Source organism: Nestor notabilis, unplaced genomic scaffold (genome assembly GCF_000696875.1).
Source record: "Nestor notabilis isolate BGI_N333 unplaced genomic scaffold, ASM69687v1 scaffold31218, whole genome shotgun sequence".
NCBI classification, from domain to species: domain Eukaryota; kingdom Metazoa; phylum Chordata; class Aves; order Psittaciformes; family Psittacidae; genus Nestor; species Nestor notabilis.
Window position 1 is genome coordinate 67,390 of NW_009939244.1, and position 21,526 is coordinate 88,915.

At 35.8% G+C, this 21,526-nt stretch overlaps 1 protein-coding gene across 1 annotated transcript in view; it reads right to left on the bottom strand.

The window, feature by feature from the left end:
* The window catches only part of CAMKMT (calmodulin-lysine N-methyltransferase), a gene marked incomplete at its 5' end in the record, with an annotated part of 42,484 nt that extends 21,687 nt beyond the window's left edge, over nucleotides 1–20,797 (bottom strand). Inside the window, 4 exons of the mRNA XM_010019755.1 lie at nucleotides 11,537–11,603; nucleotides 16,522–16,585; nucleotides 17,637–17,691; nucleotides 20,737–20,797. Of these exons, the coding sequence (XP_010018057.1) occupies nucleotides 11,537–11,603; nucleotides 16,522–16,585; nucleotides 17,637–17,691; nucleotides 20,737–20,797 (247 nt within the window). The remainder of the gene's footprint in view (nucleotides 1–11,536; nucleotides 11,604–16,521; nucleotides 16,586–17,636; nucleotides 17,692–20,736) is intronic.
* Between the last annotated feature and the right edge of the window lie 729 nt (nucleotides 20,798–21,526).

Consider the following 21,526-nt stretch of genomic DNA (forward strand, 5'->3'; position numbering starts at 1 on the left):
CCTACTGTAGGCACAAAGGAGTTTGTGTGGGCAGGTAAAAGCTCAGAAACCATAATGGTGAGCAAAATATGGAATTGACAAGTTGCCAGGAGCATGAGCAGTGGTGCAACGTGACTGGCATGTGTGCTGTTAGAAGAAGTGAACTAAGGGCCCCATAAGCCAGTCCTCCTCCATTTTCCTGATCTAGCACCAGGGCTACTCTTGGTCTCCAGCTTCAGTAAAGTTGCATTTTGAAAGACATGGTTATTATGCAAACGCCTATAATAAATTTACACACAGGATCTTCAAAATCAACTTTGCAATATATTTTCAAAAGGCACAAGAAAATCTTAATTCCTCTCTTGAAATAACCATGTAAACTATAGACAATTTCTATAAGATAAATACCAACAGGACTCTGATCTCTCTCTGGATGTATGCACACCGGTGGGAGAGATGCAGCTACAAGCTGTACATATTTATCCATGCTATCTTTAGCCAAGTGCAAGCATGACTATTAAGGGAAGTGCAGCCAGGGTACATGAAGCTCAGTACTGGCTGCAACCTCCAAAACTGTTTTGCTAGCTAAGTTTGGGCTACCATCTACACAATTATCCATTTAATGCTTCCACAGATTCGCATGAAGTGCAATCAAAATCTGCACCTGCACCAGTAAAGCAGGCATGCCCCTGCATATTAGGGAATCAGAAAGGATTCTGCTCAGAGTCAGCATTATTACATCATTAACACTGATATCAGAATCAGCTATTTTGAATTCTAGTGCTAATGAAAGCAATGAATCAGAGTCAGTATGTATATAAACACCACCACATAGCCATACAAATTCTTGTAATCCAAACACAATTCCTGAGTGTGAAATACAGAAAAATCCGCTGATATTGCAAAACAAATCTGAGAAAGGTAAAGATATATATATGTGTAAGTAAGTGCACATATCTATATGTAGTAAAGGGGTGAGAAACAGTAATTTTAACAGGGATTATTGAGGACATAGCTCTTGGACTTTACTGGTCAGACCTGAAAGAAATACCGAAGGCACCATGAAGTACAAGCTGATTGCATTTCCATTTAAAGAAAAGCACTGCTAGGAAACCCAGAAGAGTGTTAGCAACAGAAATCTGAAAACCTCAGTCTTTATGAAGCTTCCTTAAAAAATATAGACATAAGTGTAAAAATACCATACCACAAAGTCTTTAAATCCCTAAGTATCATGTTGAGTGCCAACATGAAAAAAATGCAAGTCTTGTTAATATTTTCCTCTTATTCCCTTTCCAGTGATGCTAAATCAGTGGACATAATCCACGTTTTTCAAAAGCCACTTTTCTTCCAGCAAACTAAGTTTTAAAGCCATAATACTTTTAAACCTTTCTTTTGAAGATGCTACAGTACAAATAGCTGAAAAAAATTTATGAATTGCAAAGATGTGCTTTATTCTGTATTTCTGTCCAACCCACACAATCAATGGCTTTTTTGTTAAAAAAGCCCCAAAACAAACCCAAACACAAACCAAACAAAGCCTGTGTAAAGCTCACCCTTGACGTTATTTTGTGCTGGCTTATTTAACTCATGCAGGTTTAGTTTCTTGCAATTGAAAATAGGTAACTCAGTTTCAGCAGAAAAGGATCTGATCCCACAGGAAATATAAAACAGCTTGGGAGCTTTTTTTTTTTGCAACAAGAACATTGAAAAAAATAAATAGGATGTGAAGGAAAACCACTACTGCACTGTTCAGCTACTACTTAGGTCAAACTGATGGTGGCTGAAACTTGGTACCTGCTAATGGCTGCTTTTATGGCCTGTATCAAATGAATTTGATCAGTTTTCAGAAGAAAAGTACCCACGTCACAAACCTATTACTATAATTAGCAATCTTGATGATTGATAGTCCTAGCAAAAAGGACAAGGACTGAATGAGGTATGGAAAATGAACTATCCTCTCACATGCAGAGGTGGCTTTTCCAGGTCAGGGATAAAGCACACTATTGAAATAGTCTGAGAAAATAAGTACTGACACTTCAGTTTCCTGGGCTGTCAACCTTACACTATTCTAAAGCAACAAATTCATTAAAAAAAAAATTTTTGTTTTTAAGACCAGCAAACAACACACAACAAAAACAATCAATTCCCTCCCTCTCCTCCTCCCCAATTTATATTTTAAATTGAGAAGCCAGAAAATGTGATTAGGTCAAGATAAAAAGTATTATAATGATAATTGAACAAAAAGATCAACTAAGAAAATAGACACTTTAAGTACTACCAATATACCCCCAAATATCCCCTCGTATTTCAAAAGATAAAAAGCACAACGAAATAGCAAATGCTGCAGTGATAGTTATGGCAGTCAAGGCTGCACTTCCCCTGTACATTCTAATTTATGGAGGATAGCCTGACAAATGTCGACACTCTTTCTTACACTTGTAAAATATCTCAGCAATCTACAGCAAAAGACCTGATTTTACCAGGTTTTTATTTCTCATGCAAAATTCCTCATTACTATTATTATTCAACTTCTGTTATTCAGTGTTTGTCTTCCTAGTGTGCCCAGGCAGGTAACTTACATGAGAAAAAACAGGTTAAGACTCTGATTGTTAAAACTTGAAACATTTCCAAGTCCCTCTGAAATGTTCTTATGATGAATGGCATAGGCTAGAGTAGCTCTCCAGTTAGCAGAAAAGTAGTTGTGCAGATAAAGACAAAAAATCAAAATTAGAAGAAAGGACAAAAGACACAAAAGCTTTACTTGCTTCAAAATGTATTAGTAGTTTCAATAAAGATAAAAAAAAATTGTCCCACTTAGCAGATGAACAGCTACCAAGAACCCCCATCTACCCACCTCTTCTTTTCATATTTTAATTTAGGCTTCATGCTTTGAAAAGCATTATCATTGGGAAGCATACAGGTTCAGGTAGAAGATTTTGTCTGGGGCTTTATATGACTTTTTCTATAACATTAACCAAGCAAGTTCATTAACACATTAACAAAAGGCATCATCAGGATGTTTCTCCACACCTTGATCTTTGTTTGAGATTCCTTAGTTTTGTATGAAGATCAAGAAGATGGATTTTAATCTAGCGAAAGAGGCAATACGTACACCTATCATTACAGCTCCTCTGAGGAGTCTTGCACATTTACTTACTATAATTTCCCCATCTTTCTCATTGTGTTCTCATTAGGTTGCTCTTATTTCTCCCCCTTCTTTCACCTCTGCCTTTTTTACCTTTACTGCTTCACTTTGCTTGTATTCTTATCCATTATCTCATTCTCTACAGTGCAGACCATGGTTTGAATGGACCAAGGTTAAGTTTTCAACTACAAGGTATGTAGCATTAACCATTCTCCCTTTCCTCTCAAATTTCTAAGCAGTTTGAATGTGATATTTACAATTTCTGATGGACATTTCCTTCTAACAATCTTCTTGCAGGTTTTGGCAACTTCCGCATTGTTTATCTATCTTTGTCAAACTCTACTGCTCTAAATTTGTACTTTATACTCATTCTTCTCGATCCTTCTCTCTTTAGTCCAGTAAAATCTTGCTATTCATTAGAATTTATAATTTCACTATTTTCTGTCTGTGTTTTTAAATCGTTTCTTCCTGGTTTTTTTTTTTTCCCAATGTTCTCTTCCAAAGATTATCTTCAGACCTTTCCCACATTTCTGATAATTTCACAATGTTCCACCTCAACCTGTCCCTCTGAATTTTACTTCTGGGCTATGTCATCCATAAAAGCTAAACCCAGCTACCCATTTTTATACTTCACACTGTGTATCCACTCACAACTCTGTATTTTTCACAGCCTCAGTGAGTGAGAAGCTGATAACCTCTAAAGTACAACAAGGCATTGTTGTTACCACCTTTTCTTCATCACTTTGGACATAACCACTAACTCTAATCTGTAATCTACACTTAGCTCAGACCTTCCTCTATATTTGCATATCTCAGCTCTGTTCAGATTTTGCTTATTCACTCTGCATAGCACCTCTAAGAAGCTTCTTATCTAGCCACACAACTTAAACTCTTGACCATGTCATCATCACTTGTATCTAAACAAATCACAATATTGTTCTCTCTGTTCTTAGAGAGGTAGACTCAAGAAAATGCAGTCTTGCCCTATTAATATTTTCTCAGTAGACTGCCGTAAAGATCGTTTTTCTTGCCTACAACCCTGATCTTGTCACCTTTCTATTTGTACTCCTCCAGGTAAGTTGCAAGTCTCCTTTTCCAAATGCTTCACAAGAGTTCACTTCCCTATTTTTATTCTTTCATTCAATATTGAAAGGACAAGTCTACTCTTTAATCAGCCCACATCTTCCACTTTTCAAGAAAGTGGCTTTAAAATCTTCTTCCACCATGCTATCCATGAACATTCACAAACATACTTCATTATCCTCAAAATTACTTTAAAAAAGCACCTACAAAAACTGAAAAGAGGCTAGGCTGCTCTTGTGCCTCCAACTCTGTCACTTATGCTAACTGCAGTTATCCTTCCTGTCCTTCTCACCATTATCTATCTGTAGTCTCAGACCATAGAGTCTAACAGAAACTGCCTTTTTGCTCTGTGTTTCTACAATGCTTGGTACAACAATTCATGATGAAACATATCTCATTAATGTGGTAATGCAAAAGAAGAAAAAACACCAAAAACATCTATCCGTCCCTTCTAACTTCAGATACCTTGCAATTCTATGATTCTATCTAGGTTTTCCTGCCTAAAATTTCCTTTTTAAAAGTGTGTGATAAAGTTACATGCTTCCTTTATTCCTTATTCTTAGAACATATTTTTTCTCTCTTATTCTGTACAACGTATTTTACTGAAATTCAGATGGGAACATTACAGTTTTGTCTTCAAAAATAACAGTTCTAACACTTACACATTTGCTGCATACCAAAAGCTGCTAAATTTTTGGGACATAATAAATACACTGCACGTAAATACAACTGTCGCAGAATAAAGTTTTGCATTTTGTAACACATCACAGCCCAACACTCAGCACATTCAGTAAGAATATCTTGCGTAAAAATGTTGTTAATAAAAAAATACCACTGGTGTTTGTGAATTTGCCTTTTCACATCCCTCCTCTACATCAGTACATTCTAATTCAGTTTTTATTTAGGATACTGACTACTGTTTTTAGCAAGGTCCATGTAGTACATTACACACAAAATGAATAGTTTTCACATTCTAATTCAGACTGGTATGTTTTTTTAAAAAAAAAAAAAGACATAATTTCAAAATGCAAGACATCATAAGCACATGTGGCACAACCTTACTGGTAGGATCAGTGAATGAAAGCTTTGTAAAACTTTGTTTCATGAAGGAAAAGAAGGCAATTTCTTTCTCTCTGGAAAATAGTCTATCAATGAATATGAGGAGGATAATCAAGGGAACAAGAAGAAAAAAACCAAAGAATGTGAAGCAAACTAGGCAGGTCCAGAAGGACTGAATTGGAGGAAAAATGAAAAAGAGCAGAAAAGCTGTAATTCACAGATGCTTAAATTCTGAGGGCAGAAGGGACCACAATAAACACTCAAGATTGCAAATTTCTGTATCAAGCCCATGTATCTCAGGAAATTAATACACATTTCAGAAAGATATTGAACTTGATTTAAACATATTCACTGCTTAAGAAACTACCACTTCCCATGGAAAGATGTTCTACTGTATTATCATTCTGTCAAATCTCATTTTTTTCTAGACTGAATTTGTCTAGCTTCAATTTCTACATCTTATTAGGTACTTGTAAGCTAGATTAAAGAGTGATCTTCTATTAAAGATTTTTTTTCCCCCACGAGGCTTTCAGATCAAAATCAATTCATTTCTTAACAATCAAGTCATTTCTTTGACAAGTTAAGTAAACAGAGCTATTTAACTATCTCATTTCCAGACCCTGATTCACTCTTAAGTCTTTTTCCTGAACCCCATTCATTTTCAGTATCCTTGGTTAATGTTTGAATAACTGAATATTAATTGAAGATTAATGAATTAAAGATAACACTATAAAGCATCATTTTGTCAAAATTTAAAGTTTGTTCCAACTTTCCTATGTCTGTGGCAAAGATTAGCCAAGAGCGCCTGTGAATAAGAAAGTGTGCAAAAGGTACTCGATGACTGCCTATTAAGGTAGAGCCAAGGCAGACAAGGAAGGGTAGACAAAGATTCAACAGTAACAACATTGTAAAATGTAAACGGACACACTGTAAAAGTTGGCTAAAAAGATGAATACCCAAAAGAGCATAGGGATAAAATAAATAAACTTTGATTCTAACTTCTCATGGATATTTTCCTTTAAAGCCCTAGTAAGAAGGATGTAAGTTCTTTCATATCAGTGGTCTCCACCTAGTCTGTCCAGTGCAAGAAAGTACAAGAAGAATAGTTTCACCAAAAGCATGTTTTTTTAAGCTAATCAGAGAGTATAACAAAATAGACAAGGATTTGAGCAAGATTTACATAAAATAATGCAATACTATACTTTTAGCTAGGACCTAGCTTTTCTCTCTGTTCTTCCAAACACCTAGAAAATCCTCTACAAAGCTTGCTATCTTTTAATTTTTTCTCTCTTTATATATTCTTATGTGGTCGTATAAAGAAGGTAGATGAAACTACAGTGCAATTTAAAATAAATTGCAACTCTATTAAGTCAACATAATGGGGTGAAATACACAGACAGGAGAGGCTTGGAAGTTGGTGAAAGTCAGCTGGTATGACCAAATGGTAAAAAAAGATTATTTGAAACAAGATGTCATTCCTCCAAAAACTGAACCCAAAGAAAGAAAGGATCAGAAATGTTGAAAATTAAATATAATAATAAAATTAGACAGGCCAAAAATGAGTGTACTCTTTCTTTTTTTCTAAATATTCCTGCCAGGATAATAAGGACGTAGAATTAGCAATCAGAGAGGATAACATTTCAGAGATGTGAAATTAATTCTTTGCATGAGTACAAAGAATTCATTTCACTCTAGACGAGAAGCCTTTTTTGATGTGTCTTCTGTAAAAGGCAGTCCTGCTTTATAAACCTTGAGCTCTTCAAAGGTGTCAGCAAGTATTCAGATAAGGGTCTGGGTAACACAAGCTGCTTCTGATTCCAAAGACTACTGGCAAAGACCCTCACCAACAAAATTTAAGGAAAGTAGACAGCAACTGGGGAAGAGTCCTGGATGGTTAAGTAGCAGAACTAAATACAGTATGATCAGAGGTATGGAAACGATTTCCACCTGAGTTGGTTTTCTTTGGTAAGAGTGCTACAAATTCACAATGGGCATGAACAGGCAGACTGTTCATTACTTCTTCCCACACATACATAAAGTGATCAAATTAAGAGAATGGGAACCAGAGCCTTTTCTTCTTTACCAAAGAGCAGGAAACATTCCTTTTGGCAGCTTCCTCCTTGCTAATAGATGCCGTCATGGAAGAGTGTTACATGAGGAGACTGGAAAAGTAGTTGGAAGAAAGGGATTCCTTTAGGGTTGCTAAGCTGACAAACACAAGTTCAATAAATATGTCTTCAAAAAGCTTGAATTTAGCAACATACGGAACATTTTGATAAATGAAAACAGAGAGAGTCTTTATTAAGGCTGTCCTACACTGAGGTAACCTGTTGCAAAATCAGTTGAAATCAGAAAGATGGAAAATTTGAAGAACGTTGCAGTAAGATAAAATATTCAGATGTTGACAGTTTACAGAGAAAGAGGTAATTAATGTAAGAACGGAATGAGGATGCTATAATTCAGTGCTTTATCATTGAGACATCCACTACTACACTGATGCCATTTAGTCTTTAGAAGATTTTCTTTTTAGGTTTAATTCTAGAAGCTTATAAATTCATTACATTTGTAAGGAACACTAAATTCTTGGATAAGATTATAACTTATTTGTTAAACTTTACAGAGAAGGAGTTGTCACTTTTGGTCATGTAGTTATACATTCTTGATGTGGATTCTAATGTTGACCACTGAATGAACAAAATACCTGATACATTATTAGTAATTAAATCAAAAGGTGCATCACACCACATGCATTTCTCCATGTACTTGTTTACACTCTTATGTGGAATGTAATCTCTCCAAGGCAACTCTCAGCCAAACAATAGACTCATCCACAGCTAAAATTCATAGGTCCCATATCAGCAATAAGTATACAAATTCTGCTCTTAACACTTTCAGTCTTCCCAGACAAGGGAATCTGATGGAAGGACAAATTCCCTGGTAGGGAAGACAGAGTCTGTTAACCTTTAGAATATACTGCAAGCCTTCCTGTTTGATAAAGATTTTTCATCACATTTGTAATAACAACAAATTCTACTATCCAAGTCCCTGCTTCAGGAAGATTTTCACACTAAAATTAAAAGAAGAAAAAGAGCAGAGATTCCTTGACTTTGTTAATGCTAATTTAATCATCGGTGGACATATTCAAAACAATGATATAATGCATGTCAAATTAACAGTTGATGGTACAGATGACTGCTATCAGGATAACTCATAGCTTAAGTTATGGGGCATACAATGTGATTCATGGATAATTTTTGAACTGCAAAAAAAAAAATAATTGTCAAACCCATACTTGGTATTAATACACCTTAGTATGGCCAGTCATTATTAGTAACTCAGTGGCATTACTGTACCTATTTCCAGTAAGCATAAGCAAGAAATTCTGAACATACTCATGGACGCTAAAAATAAAATGGAATTGTATATCCACCGCTGAAGTAAACTATTTACTAAATATCTATTATTACATTATAGCACATAATGACAAACTGCCAGTTTGGCTTACATTACAGTATTTTTAAGCAATAATCAAGAGTTGGCAGAGAGCTAGATAAGTGCTTGTTTACTGCATTTTGTATAAATCTAAATAAATAAATATATGGCAAGTTGTCCTAATCTAACTTCTCTTGGCTGATACTGGATTGTTCCTTTTTGCTCCACACATGTTTTGGCATATTTTCCAAGTCCAGACTTGAATGTCTGGAACAGTTACAAACTGATTATCATATTGATAATTTCTGCTCCATGTGTAAGGAAAAGAGCACAAGATCCTGATGAGAGATGAAGGTGCAGTGAGAAGGGTCTATTCTGAATTATCTTTTATATGGAAAGAATCTTGAAACTTTACACTGGACACTGTGCAAAGTTGCAAGAGTGGACAGTTTAAATTATATGTTTAAATGAGCAACATGCTTTCTCCAGATTCGTGTTGCACTAAGTCACTTAAATATTATCACTATACTCATCTACCTGCTCTGATCAATGTAAAAGAAGTCACCTCATGTCACTTCGCATGCCAGTGTTGCATTCTTCTCTACAAAGCACTACATTTTCTTGTGGGTTCCCCCCCCCCCCCCATTATCATTATATATACAATTTCGATTGTAGGAAAAGTGAATCAGGGTTACATTTTTCAGATTTACATCAGCCTTTTAGTTTGTTCAAGGCCTTGAGAAGTGATCAAATAACTTTGTTATTGCTTCATCACGTCATTACTGAATCTGAAGGACTGATCCATCCATTAGCACTTCTCAAGTAACTAAGCAGAGCATAACCTTAATTTTGACAGGAGAAAAAAACTATTACTGTATATGATAGAGAAATGCAAGATGACCATTATTTTGAGGCTTAGAGAGTCATTTGAATATCTGTTTTATAAAACTTTACACTGTTACAACAAATCTGCAAAAGCCTTAAGAATGTAGAATTAAAAATCAAATTATGTGTTTATTATAATGAGCCTATAGTACTTCACTTTATTTTGTAATTTAATTATTTTATTTACACAAATAAGGCCCCCAATGTTATTGCACTCATGAAGTTAAACACTTGACATTTTTACTCCTTAAAATGCAACATTTTATGATGTCTAGATATGTTTATTAATTAGTGATTATTAACACCCAGTAAACAACATCATGTCTTGTAAAAACACAATCTTTCTTCACAGCGTGAGACTGAAATCTATTATTCACTGATTCCATATGCTGAAATACACTCAAATGATCACAAATGACCTTAAGCATTAGATAAATGTAAATGAGGACAGGGTAGAAAATGTGCTTTTGATTGATATCTAAAAGACCAGGTTTGAAGTCTTGACAAGGGATGAAATCTGAAATTTCATATAAAATACATGGCAATTGGAAATCTACAACATCTAAGCTTCTGGATGGATGTACCATACAGCCTCTCCTCAGCAGGGATGAGATCTGATGCTGCTCACAAGAAGCCTTCAGCGAACGGAACCTGAAAGACCATTCCTGGGGCCCGTGTGGCCTTTGTCTACTTGGCAGGCACTTATTAGGATGCAGAGATATATCTCTAAGTTATATGCACGTACACCCTAATGAAGGCAGAATTTTTCTAACCCTAAGTGCTCACTTAAAAGAACTTCTCTACACAGAATGGCTGCATAAGCATAGGGATAAATGATGTGAACGATAGCCATTAAAATTGTATGGGTTTAACCCTCTATGTTAATAAGCTTATTCTGCTGTAACAGCTTGCCTTTCTCGGCCCTTTTACAGCTTTACTTTTGCCACTTTGAGAAGGACTGAGAGCCCTTCTGGAATGGGAATCATCCAAAAAAAAAAAAGGAAGATTCAGACACACAAATAAGAGGGCACTATTGGCTTTTAGGTAGCCATCTCTAAGCATATTCTAATTCTTAACCCTATACCATGAATATGAAGTACTTTACAATTTTCAAATACTACAAGATACGAACACACTTCAAATTTTCAGCTGTTCCCAGATCATACTGCACCTGCAGATGCCTCAATGAAATACACAGTTAAACAGCTAACCACAGTGGCACCACCTACTACAGGGTGGGTCAGGAAGGGTTCTGGAAATGATCTGAAACTGAATTCTCTGAACCTCTACAATACTCACCCTCCAAAGCATGCCTAGGGGGATAACTTGGAGACAACAGAGCTGGTGCAGTATGACAAAAATTCTGGGTGCACCCTGCACCTTAGGACATAGTCAATGAGGAAAGAGCCTCAGCATGCTGCACCTGGTTCTCATACTCCCCCCGTCTGTTTTTGCAGCGACAACAAAATATTGATTGTACAGACAGGGTGACCAAAACATCTCCCATGGATACTCCAACAACATCCACCCCAAGGGCAAATGGGATTTGTTCCCATCCTGAATTCTCAGAGCTATTTAAAATGAAACCTACCAGTGATTTAGATACATTCATCCCAAAGCCTCATACTCAGTACAATGAATAATGTTGATTCTGAAGCAGTCAAATTTCAACCATGCACTAAACCACAGCTTGAAGAGACATAGCATATGTAAAAAAAAAAAAAATACGATGGATAGCTTATGTCACCAAGATAAATCATACTGTATTAGCTATGTTAAGAAGCATTTATTTTTTAACACTTCCAAATTCCTGTCTTGTATAACTTACCCATTTGTACATACATCTGTGTCAGTATCAATGGTATAGGTCACAATTTCACAGCTTTGAACATGTTTCATATTAAATACACAATGACATGCAAGAATCAGCAAAACAGTTTAGTAAAATCTTACCAGCTTGACACTTTCTGAGCCTTAAATACTCCTGCATTTTGGTTTCTTCTGATGATCTCATTTACATCTGCAGAATATTTGTTAAGAATTATCCACAAAATTTGATCAGTAATAAAAATACTATTTTCCATTGCTAATACTTTCATAATGTCTTTGATCTGTTTAGTCTTTTTAATCTGTGCCAAGAGTCAGAAGCATAAATTTTACATTGTCACTCCAGCACATCAGCCATATATATCTATACAGCAACTTGCTCTTGTTGCCTATCTCTACTGTCTACAGTTAAAGAACTGCTAGTCCTGTAGCCATACAGGGAACTGAAAAAGACTTCCCATACCTTATGTACACATAAAGGCAACTGTTGCTTACAAACATAAGAAATCCAGTACACAACAGGAGCACCTTAACCTTTAGGCAAGGGAGTTTCTAATCCATTTGCTTTCTTGAGAATGGTTTGGAACCACCATAAAAGATAGTGGAAAACAATAAATGCCTTTTCTTCCCCATAGGTACTGCAACAGCACCCCAGCCTCATGTCTCAGCTTCTGTGGGTTTGGAAGACCAGGTAACAAATTTGGGTAGCCATTCAGGCAGACCAAAGCAAGGGCTGTCAGTGAAGAGTTTTAAGGGAAGCTGTGCCCAATCATCTATGCCTAGAAAGATAACCTTTCTAATAATTTGTGGTTAGCAAGATGCCATTGGAAGGAAAAGGTGTAGCAAGTAACTAAAAACTGTGAGAATACTAAATGTCACCCAGTGTGAATCCATACATACTTAAATGATTTGCTCTCAAATATAAAAAAACTATCTCAAATGTATATTTTTGGTAAAGATGTCAATATTTAAGGAAATCTGATGCTAATTAGGAGATGTTTCTAGGTGCTCAAAATATGATGAATTCTTTGCAAGTGTTTTTATAGGAAAATGGAACACTAGTGTCAGGCTCATTTAAAATATCACTGTATCTTTTTATTTGCTTTGCTGAAATCACATATTTGGCCTTCATAACACAGTTGGCTATTTAAGAAAAGTTATTTTAGGAAAGCCTCTATCCAAACAATGTAAAAGAAAAGACAACTGATATTATGTGAAGCCAAAAACCAGAAATGGAAAACTGACAGAAAACTGGTTTAAACAAATCTCTGTGGTTTGGACGTGCCTTTTTAAAATCTCTTCTACAATATGCACTGAGAAGTTGTAATGAATGTCCTATACCTGTGAAGCAAAAGGAAGGCATAAATAATTCCATGAACAAAGCATGCTCGTTTTAAGAAGAGTCAGAAGTAACACCGTTGAAAAATTAGCTACACTGCACTTAAATTATGTAACTGAGACAAACTATTAATAATTGCTGTAAACATGTTAACATTAGCTTTTTAAAATAATTTATGAGCGCATGTCTTCAGGCATTCGGGCTGAACATGACCTTTCTAACCTAAATTTCCCAGGACTCTTGAAAGATCCATACACTATATTTTAACGGTCATTATAGCACACTGCAACAATGTTTTGTATTATTGATGCTTTCAGACAGTAGTTCAAGTCACTAGTGCATGGCATGAAACAGAGCGAAGGCAGAAGGTACACAGCCTCTCTGAAACAGAAGATAACTTTTACTAAGAATTAACCTCATTCTTGGATTTGGATGTGTCAAACCAAGTATAGATGCTTCCAGTGTTCTGAGGAAACAGAATTTGTTGTTCATGACTATGTCATAGATACTACCTAAGTTGGAAAAATGTATCTGAATGTGCATCACCCAAAATTACAAAGGGGAATGAATCTGATAACTTTGCCTATGCATATCTTTATTATTCACTTGAATATTCACTGTCATTTTCTTTTTAATACTTTCTTTATCTAAATAATCCTGAGTGATAAACCACACTAAACCAATGACAAAGTTTTGAATGAAGCTGAAAAAGCAATAACATCTGTCTTTATTTTATTGATTTTGCAATATAAATGATCTGTTAATCAATTAAAACCTGGCCATGATAAGCACAAGGAGTGAGTTGGAGTGAAGTCTTTTAAATGGATTAGTAACTCAAATAATAATATCCTTTAAAAAACTTCCATAAACCTCATGCATAAGACCATTGATTAATATAAAATGCAGCTATATATTTCACAGTGAAATGGTTAAAATGACAACAACGAATTTGAAATTAACATATTCATAAAATGTTTTATCTTGTAATATTTCAATAACATATCCTAATGTAGATATTGAAAACATACACAGTGAATGCTTCATGTGGCAGTAAGAAATGGAGAATAATACAAAGAATGTCAAAAATTAAAAGAAAAATCAAACCCTCAAAAGCCTGAGACTTCACAAAGCAAAGCTGTTAGTTACGCTCACTGAATAACGATAACAACAACAAAAACAACAATAATTATGATGATGATGATAATACAAAGGCAGATTCTCAGATGCAATGCACTATTGCCAGGTCGATTTTCAATTACATTTCACTGATGTATTCATTTGTTTCTTAATGTGCTCATCTTGCCCATTAAGAATAATTAGCAGGCTTGCTTGGTGATTTCCTGGCTTCTGACAGTCATTTTTTTTCCTTTTTGTTGACAACCACTTTTACTTTTTGGAAAGTAATTTTTGGATATTATAGTATGACTGGCATGTAATTTAAGCTTCCTAAGAAATTTAAAGGCATGATGTAAACAGTAATTTTTAAACAAGATTATTTTAATCTATAATACCTACATAAAAAGCATAATACTAGGCATTAACTATTCCTGAAGAGCAGAATCTAGAAAGGAAAACAGTGTTTTATCCCACATTAATTTAATTTGGTATGCTAAATAATTAAAAAAATACCATCAGAAATAATAAAAATTAGCAGAAATACATTATTTTAGTCTGTGGCATTTGGGGGCAATTATTATTACCAATTACACTCAAAATTCTTACTGTTTTCAGTGAGTATGGCATGGCTGGAACAGATTTAAATTTAGCCTAAACTTCTGTTATAGCCAGTTACTATAGAATAGAATACAAAAGAAAATTACCATAAGACAGATCATAAAATCACTACTAAGGTTCATAAAACACATAAAATGCAAGATAAATTTTATTACATGCACTTTTAAGAATACAATCCACCTACACTGTAAAGTTCTTAGTCTGCTGCACTTTGGCACCCTGCTAATATTAAGCCTATTGTAAAATCCAACACAATAAAAGCACTTTGAATGCTGAGCCTTCAGAGCAGCAAATGTTAAAAAAGAAAAATAAATTCCTGTTAGAGCCTTCCACCAATCGTTTGTCTGAAAGGGATTCAGTGAGTGAATACAGATGAAGAGTTCTTGTAAGACTTCTGGAAATAAAAGATATTCCTAAAACATGCTGTGAAAAACTAAGGTGTGTTAATTAGAGGACATTAACAGTATCTTTTTCAGGACTGAAAGCACTTTAATTTGTTTAATTCCAAAGACTGAGTCAATACTTTTAGCACTCTCCAATTTTCCTTGTTATAGAAGACTTCTAAATTTCAAAAAAGTTCAGGTATGTTTATGGAATCTGCTTTGCAAGATATGTGCTGAGTTGATGATTACTGAGCTCACCTGAAGCTTCCTGTGGGTAAAATGACCTTTTGTTAAATACCTGTCCCTCTATAAAACATGGTTTTGTTTTGTTAGGCTAGTTTTGAAACACTTTTTTCTCCTACATTTTCAACTTCATAATGACATAGAAGAAAGGCTGGAAGGGGTGATGCTGATTAAAATACACAGAATAATGAATACTTCCTCTTGCAGACAGGAGTATAACGAACTAGAATTTAACAAAATAAAAATCCCTGGGCCACAACTGAGAACTTGCATTTTCAAGCTTCCCTCAAGTTTTAAAAGATATGATCTAGGATTGGATGTTTTTCCATTAAATTGTTACAGTGTTGTATGTAATTATAGTTACCTCAGTTACCCCTGAGAATGTCTTCTTAAAGGTAGTACCTAATGTTACTGCACTGCAAAGTCAGCAACTGCAATTTTTTTAAATCACGAACTCATTTAACTTATTTTTTTCCACTAAGTACTCGTTAGCTCTCGAATACACACAAAATTCAAATCTAAATAATTCTGATGATGCACTGGCCAAAACCTGAAAAACTAGTCTCCCTTAAAATGCAAATGGAAAGATTACCAAGGAACAAAAGCAAATAGATATCTTCCTTTCCCCCCCCCCCCTCAATTTCTAAGGGCTATTAGTATTCACTGTATATATCTGTTCTTGTTCTGCGCTGATATTTAATGTGGCCACAAATTAATGCTCACTCATTCTCTTGCTTAGCCAAAGTCCAGTTCAATTTTCTGAACTACATATTCATATTAGAAGTGCATAATAGCAATTTATTCTAATACAGGAAATCTAATAAAATACTTTCTTTAAGGGACAGAGCAGTTTTACAATCTTACATCAAGAGAAACAATGATAAATTGATAACTGATTAAGCACACTAAATGAGTAATTTGTACGCAGTTATAACTTCGCAACATCAATGAAGCCATGCATTTCAATATACACTGGATAAGCTATGACAATATACAAATACTGGGTATGCTTTAAGAGGCTAGTATCTGAAAGTATAAAAAAATAAAAAATAAATCCAGTTCCCATGCAAAATGGATATATGAAGGGGAGCTAATGATTTGATTCACTGCTATACCTCCTCTAACGTGGAGCATACACAGTAGGAATCTTTCAGCACTCAACCACGAGGCAAATATTTACTACTGTACTTGCTCTATACCAACACTTACATTTTTAATTAAAGAAGAAAAAGTGGCATTTATTGTGAGGGAAGCTGTAGCTCTGTTCAACATATTCTACATCTATTTTTTCATAACTTATGTGGGGACTTTTTCTTAATATACCCCATGCTGTCTGTCTTTATATCGATTGTTACTCAGCCAGTAAAAAGGAACGAGCACAACAAACGAGTTTTCTATCTGAATAAGGATACTTTTGATGGCCTTTTCATTTCCATCAGTTAACAGAACTTCTTTGACATCTGCAGAAATAGCAACCTGAAAAAAAGAGCACAGCAAACAATGAGCAAATATGCTTGTCTGTGTGGAAGTGAAGACAGGAGTGACAAGCCTTCAGTATCATGCTTCCTCACCTATTTCTCTGTAACAATCTTCAATCTTTTTTCATTTTATGTCTGCATTATTTTAATCATTCAATCAAATCAGTCAATACTTTTATCATTCCATTTGCGGGAGCCTCTATCTTGCTATCATTCTGTTCCGTAATTGCATTGTGACAGCCGATGATGGTATTCTGAGAGGCTTTCATTTGCGGGCTTCTGTTTATCTAGTAGAGCCATCATACAAGGCTGTCACTCTGCCTTTCAGCTTGCTTCTGTCTGACTGCCTGATGCCCTTCATATAACTTTGCATTGCAGGCAGATGGCTTTGTAAGGGTAATTTTTTTGTGAGCTTTGACATGCTCGCACATTGGGCTGTAACCTCGACACATTGTATAAGAGCGACAGGTTTGTCAAATGCCAATCAGTGTAACAATATGCTTTTATTTGTAGAGACATAAAAACTTGTCTAATGCACTGCACTGCTACATAATATCTCCTGAATACATGACTCAGAACCCAGAGAATGGTGAACGACTCTCCTGAATGGCCAATCTAATTCAAAAGAATCTAATTACCGAGAGCTCTGGATCATGTTTGTTGGTGTAATAATGCAGGCAAAACATTAGCAGCTATATCATGGTGCTCCAACTGTGATTCGCCAGGCTATTCCTGTATCTTAGCAAATGGGACTATAATCAGAAAAAAAAAAATGCTTCGGCTATGGCAATGAAAGACAGACCGTACGTGGCCTGGAATGTCACAACAAAAGATATTGACTACACGGAGGTAAAATGTTTCTGCTCATCGAGGCAACCATAAAATCAATATGATACGAAAGCAAGTCAATCTAGAAGGTCTCTCAAGACTCTGCAGCTTGACCGCAGCTGAGGCTGTTGACAGTTCTCTGACCCAGCAGTTGGAGGCACTGGAACATTTTTCCTTTTGTTTCTTCCTCTGAATGGGATTGGAATTGAGAAAAGACCTACCATGAGCCCAGCCAAGCATGTCATGCCACCCCCTAGCTCACACACAGCAAGGTCCCTGAAAGAGAGAAAGGAAATGGTAGAACCCATACAAATTAGATGAAAATGGTCAGAGAGACATATATGTTACAAGAACAAATTGCCATCTGCAGTAAGAACCGAGCTACCAGGAAGTTGTAGAGACATGACTAGGCTACCTCATGTCGTTTTGCGTTTTAAAAATAATTATGAAATAGAAAAGTCACAAAGCAGGCAAATCAGTGGGGGTTCCCTCATTAGTGTTCAGTGCAACATTACCACCGCTGAGCTGAAAAATCTGAGAAGGTTCCCTTTTTTCCCTTGTCAATGGCTCTGTCTTTTAGAACTAAACTAGCTAGAGTAGCGAAAGATAATTGTTAGGAAAGGATAACAATGTTAATCCACATTCATTCTTGCAAAAACAGTTAGAGAAGTAAATGGGGAAATTAATATTATTTATATATCTCTCCATATAGTTATGCCTAAAAGCCTTTCTATATTAAAAAGAGAAAAGTTTTAAAACAAGCCATATACCACAAAACAATTACACATGAAGAAATCCGATCCTTCAATTAGCACCTAAAACTGCAAGTGACCTACAAACAATGCTGTTATGAACAACGATGGGAACAGCAAACAGTTAAGCCACAGAAAACTAAGCGAAGTTAGCGTCAAGAGCCTAAACTGAGCCCGAGCAGAGGGCTGAATACATGGTCTGAAAGGCTGCTTTTAACTTAGACCATACTGTGCTGTTATTAAGCCGTGCATCTGAAATATAATTTGGCGCAGAAAGCGTGCCGGATGGGAGCTTGCAGGGGGAGCCACAAAGAATGTCCTCCAGAGCCATGGCCTGCCCCAGGGGAGGAGGGAGGGATGCTGACCCCGCGCCGAAACTGCGTGAAGCGGCGTCTGGGGCAAGGCAGAGCCTCAGTTTAGGAACATGCTGCTTTATAGCTAAATCTGCGGCAACTGTTACAGCTGGCAGAAACCTTTCCGCTGAGACATTTTTGACAGTCAGAAAATGGAATTTAAATGGAATTTCAGCTAAACAGATTTTTTTATTATTATTTTTTTTTTAATATCTTTTCTTGTCCCCTATAATATCAACATTTGAAAATTTATTTTTTATGTGAAAGTTTTACCTCCCTATTCACTTGACAGTGATATTTAGGAAGAGCATCTAGGAAGCCCTATTAGTATCAGTATACAGATGCTGATATTTTGTTCACTGAGGCCAGTGGACTATGCTGTATGACTGTGTAATAATTCTTGCTGCCTGTCTGTCTGGAATAGATTCATTTTTCTTAGACTCCACAAATTTTATTTGAAAAAAGTCTAGTTATCCTATTTAATGGAAATGGGACAAAAGGCAGGCATAGTTCAGAGGAACAAGCTGTACATAAACCCAATGAGAATATAAAACAGATGTGGGAAATTTGCAGTTTGTGCTTTAAATAAAACGATTATAGGGTTTTCCTCACGTAAGTTTTTATTTTTTTTAAACTGCACACATCTCATATATTAAAAATATATGCATATGGTTATATATGTAAGATTTACAAGCCACTTAATCCTTTGTAAGAGTCATGCTTACTGAAATAAACACAGGAAGTATCTAGTGTGGCGGTTTTAGTGCATTTGGAACCAAATTTGTATGTTCATAATATATGAACATATACATACATTTATATACATATAAACACACATATATACACATATATACTTTTATGCATATAAATAATTTATTTCAGTGCAAAGTTCCCTTATTAGCAAATATTTAAAACCATATCCATCTCTCAAGTAATATTTAGTGACATTTATCAATGAGAATTAAAATAAGAAACTCTACTCCGAGCGAACCTCTGAAAGGGCATAATTCTGAGAAACCAACTGCCCATTTCCTCCATGGAAGTTTGAGTGATTGCTGTCTCTGAGTGCCCAGGCTTGCATACCCAAACTAGGAAACTACCCTTTGAGTGAGCAGCACAGGGAGGTTTGCTGTGAAGAGCCTCTAAAAACAACCGGACCACATGAGCTACAGCATGGAGCTGGACAGCAAAGTGCTACAGGGACACCACTATGGCAGCAAAAGTCACACACCCACCAAACTTGAAGGAGCTGCAGCTACCAGGTTAGGCATGTTAGCTGCCTCTTCTAATTGGGTGGGCTTTGTTCAGGTGGTGGACAGAGTAGAAATGAACCAGGGTATGCTTTGGTGCCAGGTCTTTGATTTCAGATAGGACTCAGAAAGCTGCAGAAACCGGCTCACAGCTGATACCCTTTCAGCATTGGTACAAGAGGCAGAGACTTATAGCTTGGTCTTCCTTATTTTACCAACACCGTATGTACACAGACTGAAGGATTTTGCTTGCTCCAAGATGGTTTACTTGGTATTAGCCTTGCACCCTCACTCAGAACACAATTTATGCCTCCAAATGCATTGTTACAATGGCTTTTCTTGCACCCCATTCATCCTCTGGACAATGAAACTTCAAGGATTTCCAAGTGCAAAGCTCTGTATACTCAAGGGGAAAGAGAGAGGATGCAGGATGGATTTTATTTTTAGGTGTTCCTATTGGAGCCTTGATAACTGTCTTCTCGATAACTGTTTTCTACAAGAAAATGTGAAAAAATAATAGCAAATAAAAGTGCAGCATGTGTCAAAATTGTTTTACAACACTTAAATACAGGTATACATTCCTACATCGCTATAAGCAGTGATTATTATGTATCTTATCAGGTAATATTTTGCTTGCTTTCTCAACAGATGTCAGTTTAAAGAACGTCTTATTTTTCCTGACCTTCACAATCAGTACTGATCGATTGGCGCTTCACTTTTGTTTCCCAAAAATCAAAGTGAAATAAAACGCCTTGAGTGGAAATCAAAAGTCTTTGACATATAGCAGAAAGCTTGCTGTGCAATATTAGTACCCAAAGGCAGCTCAGAATTCTTTGTTAAGAGCAACATGCTTTCACCTTGAACATTTTAAATTTAATCTGAAGACTTAAATCATAGCAATCTTTGCCATGCAGATACAATAAAACTAACATATTGGAAAATATCTTTTTATGTTGAACTCTGTACCTGAATGTTTCATTATGCTTCAGGCAGTAGTAAGCCAGCACTTCCTCAGATGGCCAGAGACCTATAAAACAAAGACATTCATTTTCTTAGAACACATTTTCTGTTGTCTAAAGCAATATTTGGATACATATAACCATTTGCAGACTTCTACCAACTGTTTCATTTTCTAAATCTGTCATAATACCGTGGAATAAGAAACAAATATGACTTTCTATGGAAGATTTCTGATTTAAGCATAGGAACTGAAAATCTCATAGATCTCATCCTGACTAATGATCAGAAATTTACTTTATAGATACACACACATAAACATATACATATATCTATACATATGATTGTCAAGACTTTAGAAGTTATATAAAATTCCATTCTATGAAACTTCTGACTTTTGGCATTTACATGAACATCAGTGATGTTGCCAGCTTGCTTTGTAGCCTGTTTCTAATGGTGGACAGAAGCCCTGTATTTTCTCATTAGCTGTCTTCTCCAGGTATTTTAGTTCTTTCCAGTTTCTTTTTTATTAGCTCCTTTTCTTTTACGTTTTGCTAGATCAGGCATCAGTCTGACCGTAAGGGACACTGACCAGCCACACATGCTAAGGACAAACACAGGACAAGGGCAATAATGAAGCATAAATTCTAGTTGTGGGTCAAGAAGTTCCTGAGGGGCAGAGGGGACACAAGTTTTAAGTTCTGTTTTAGAGTTGCCAAAGGATTTTTCTAGTTCCCTGTCATTTTCATTTGAGGTCCCCTAGTTCTCACATGGAAATAAACAGGTGCAATCACGGGGG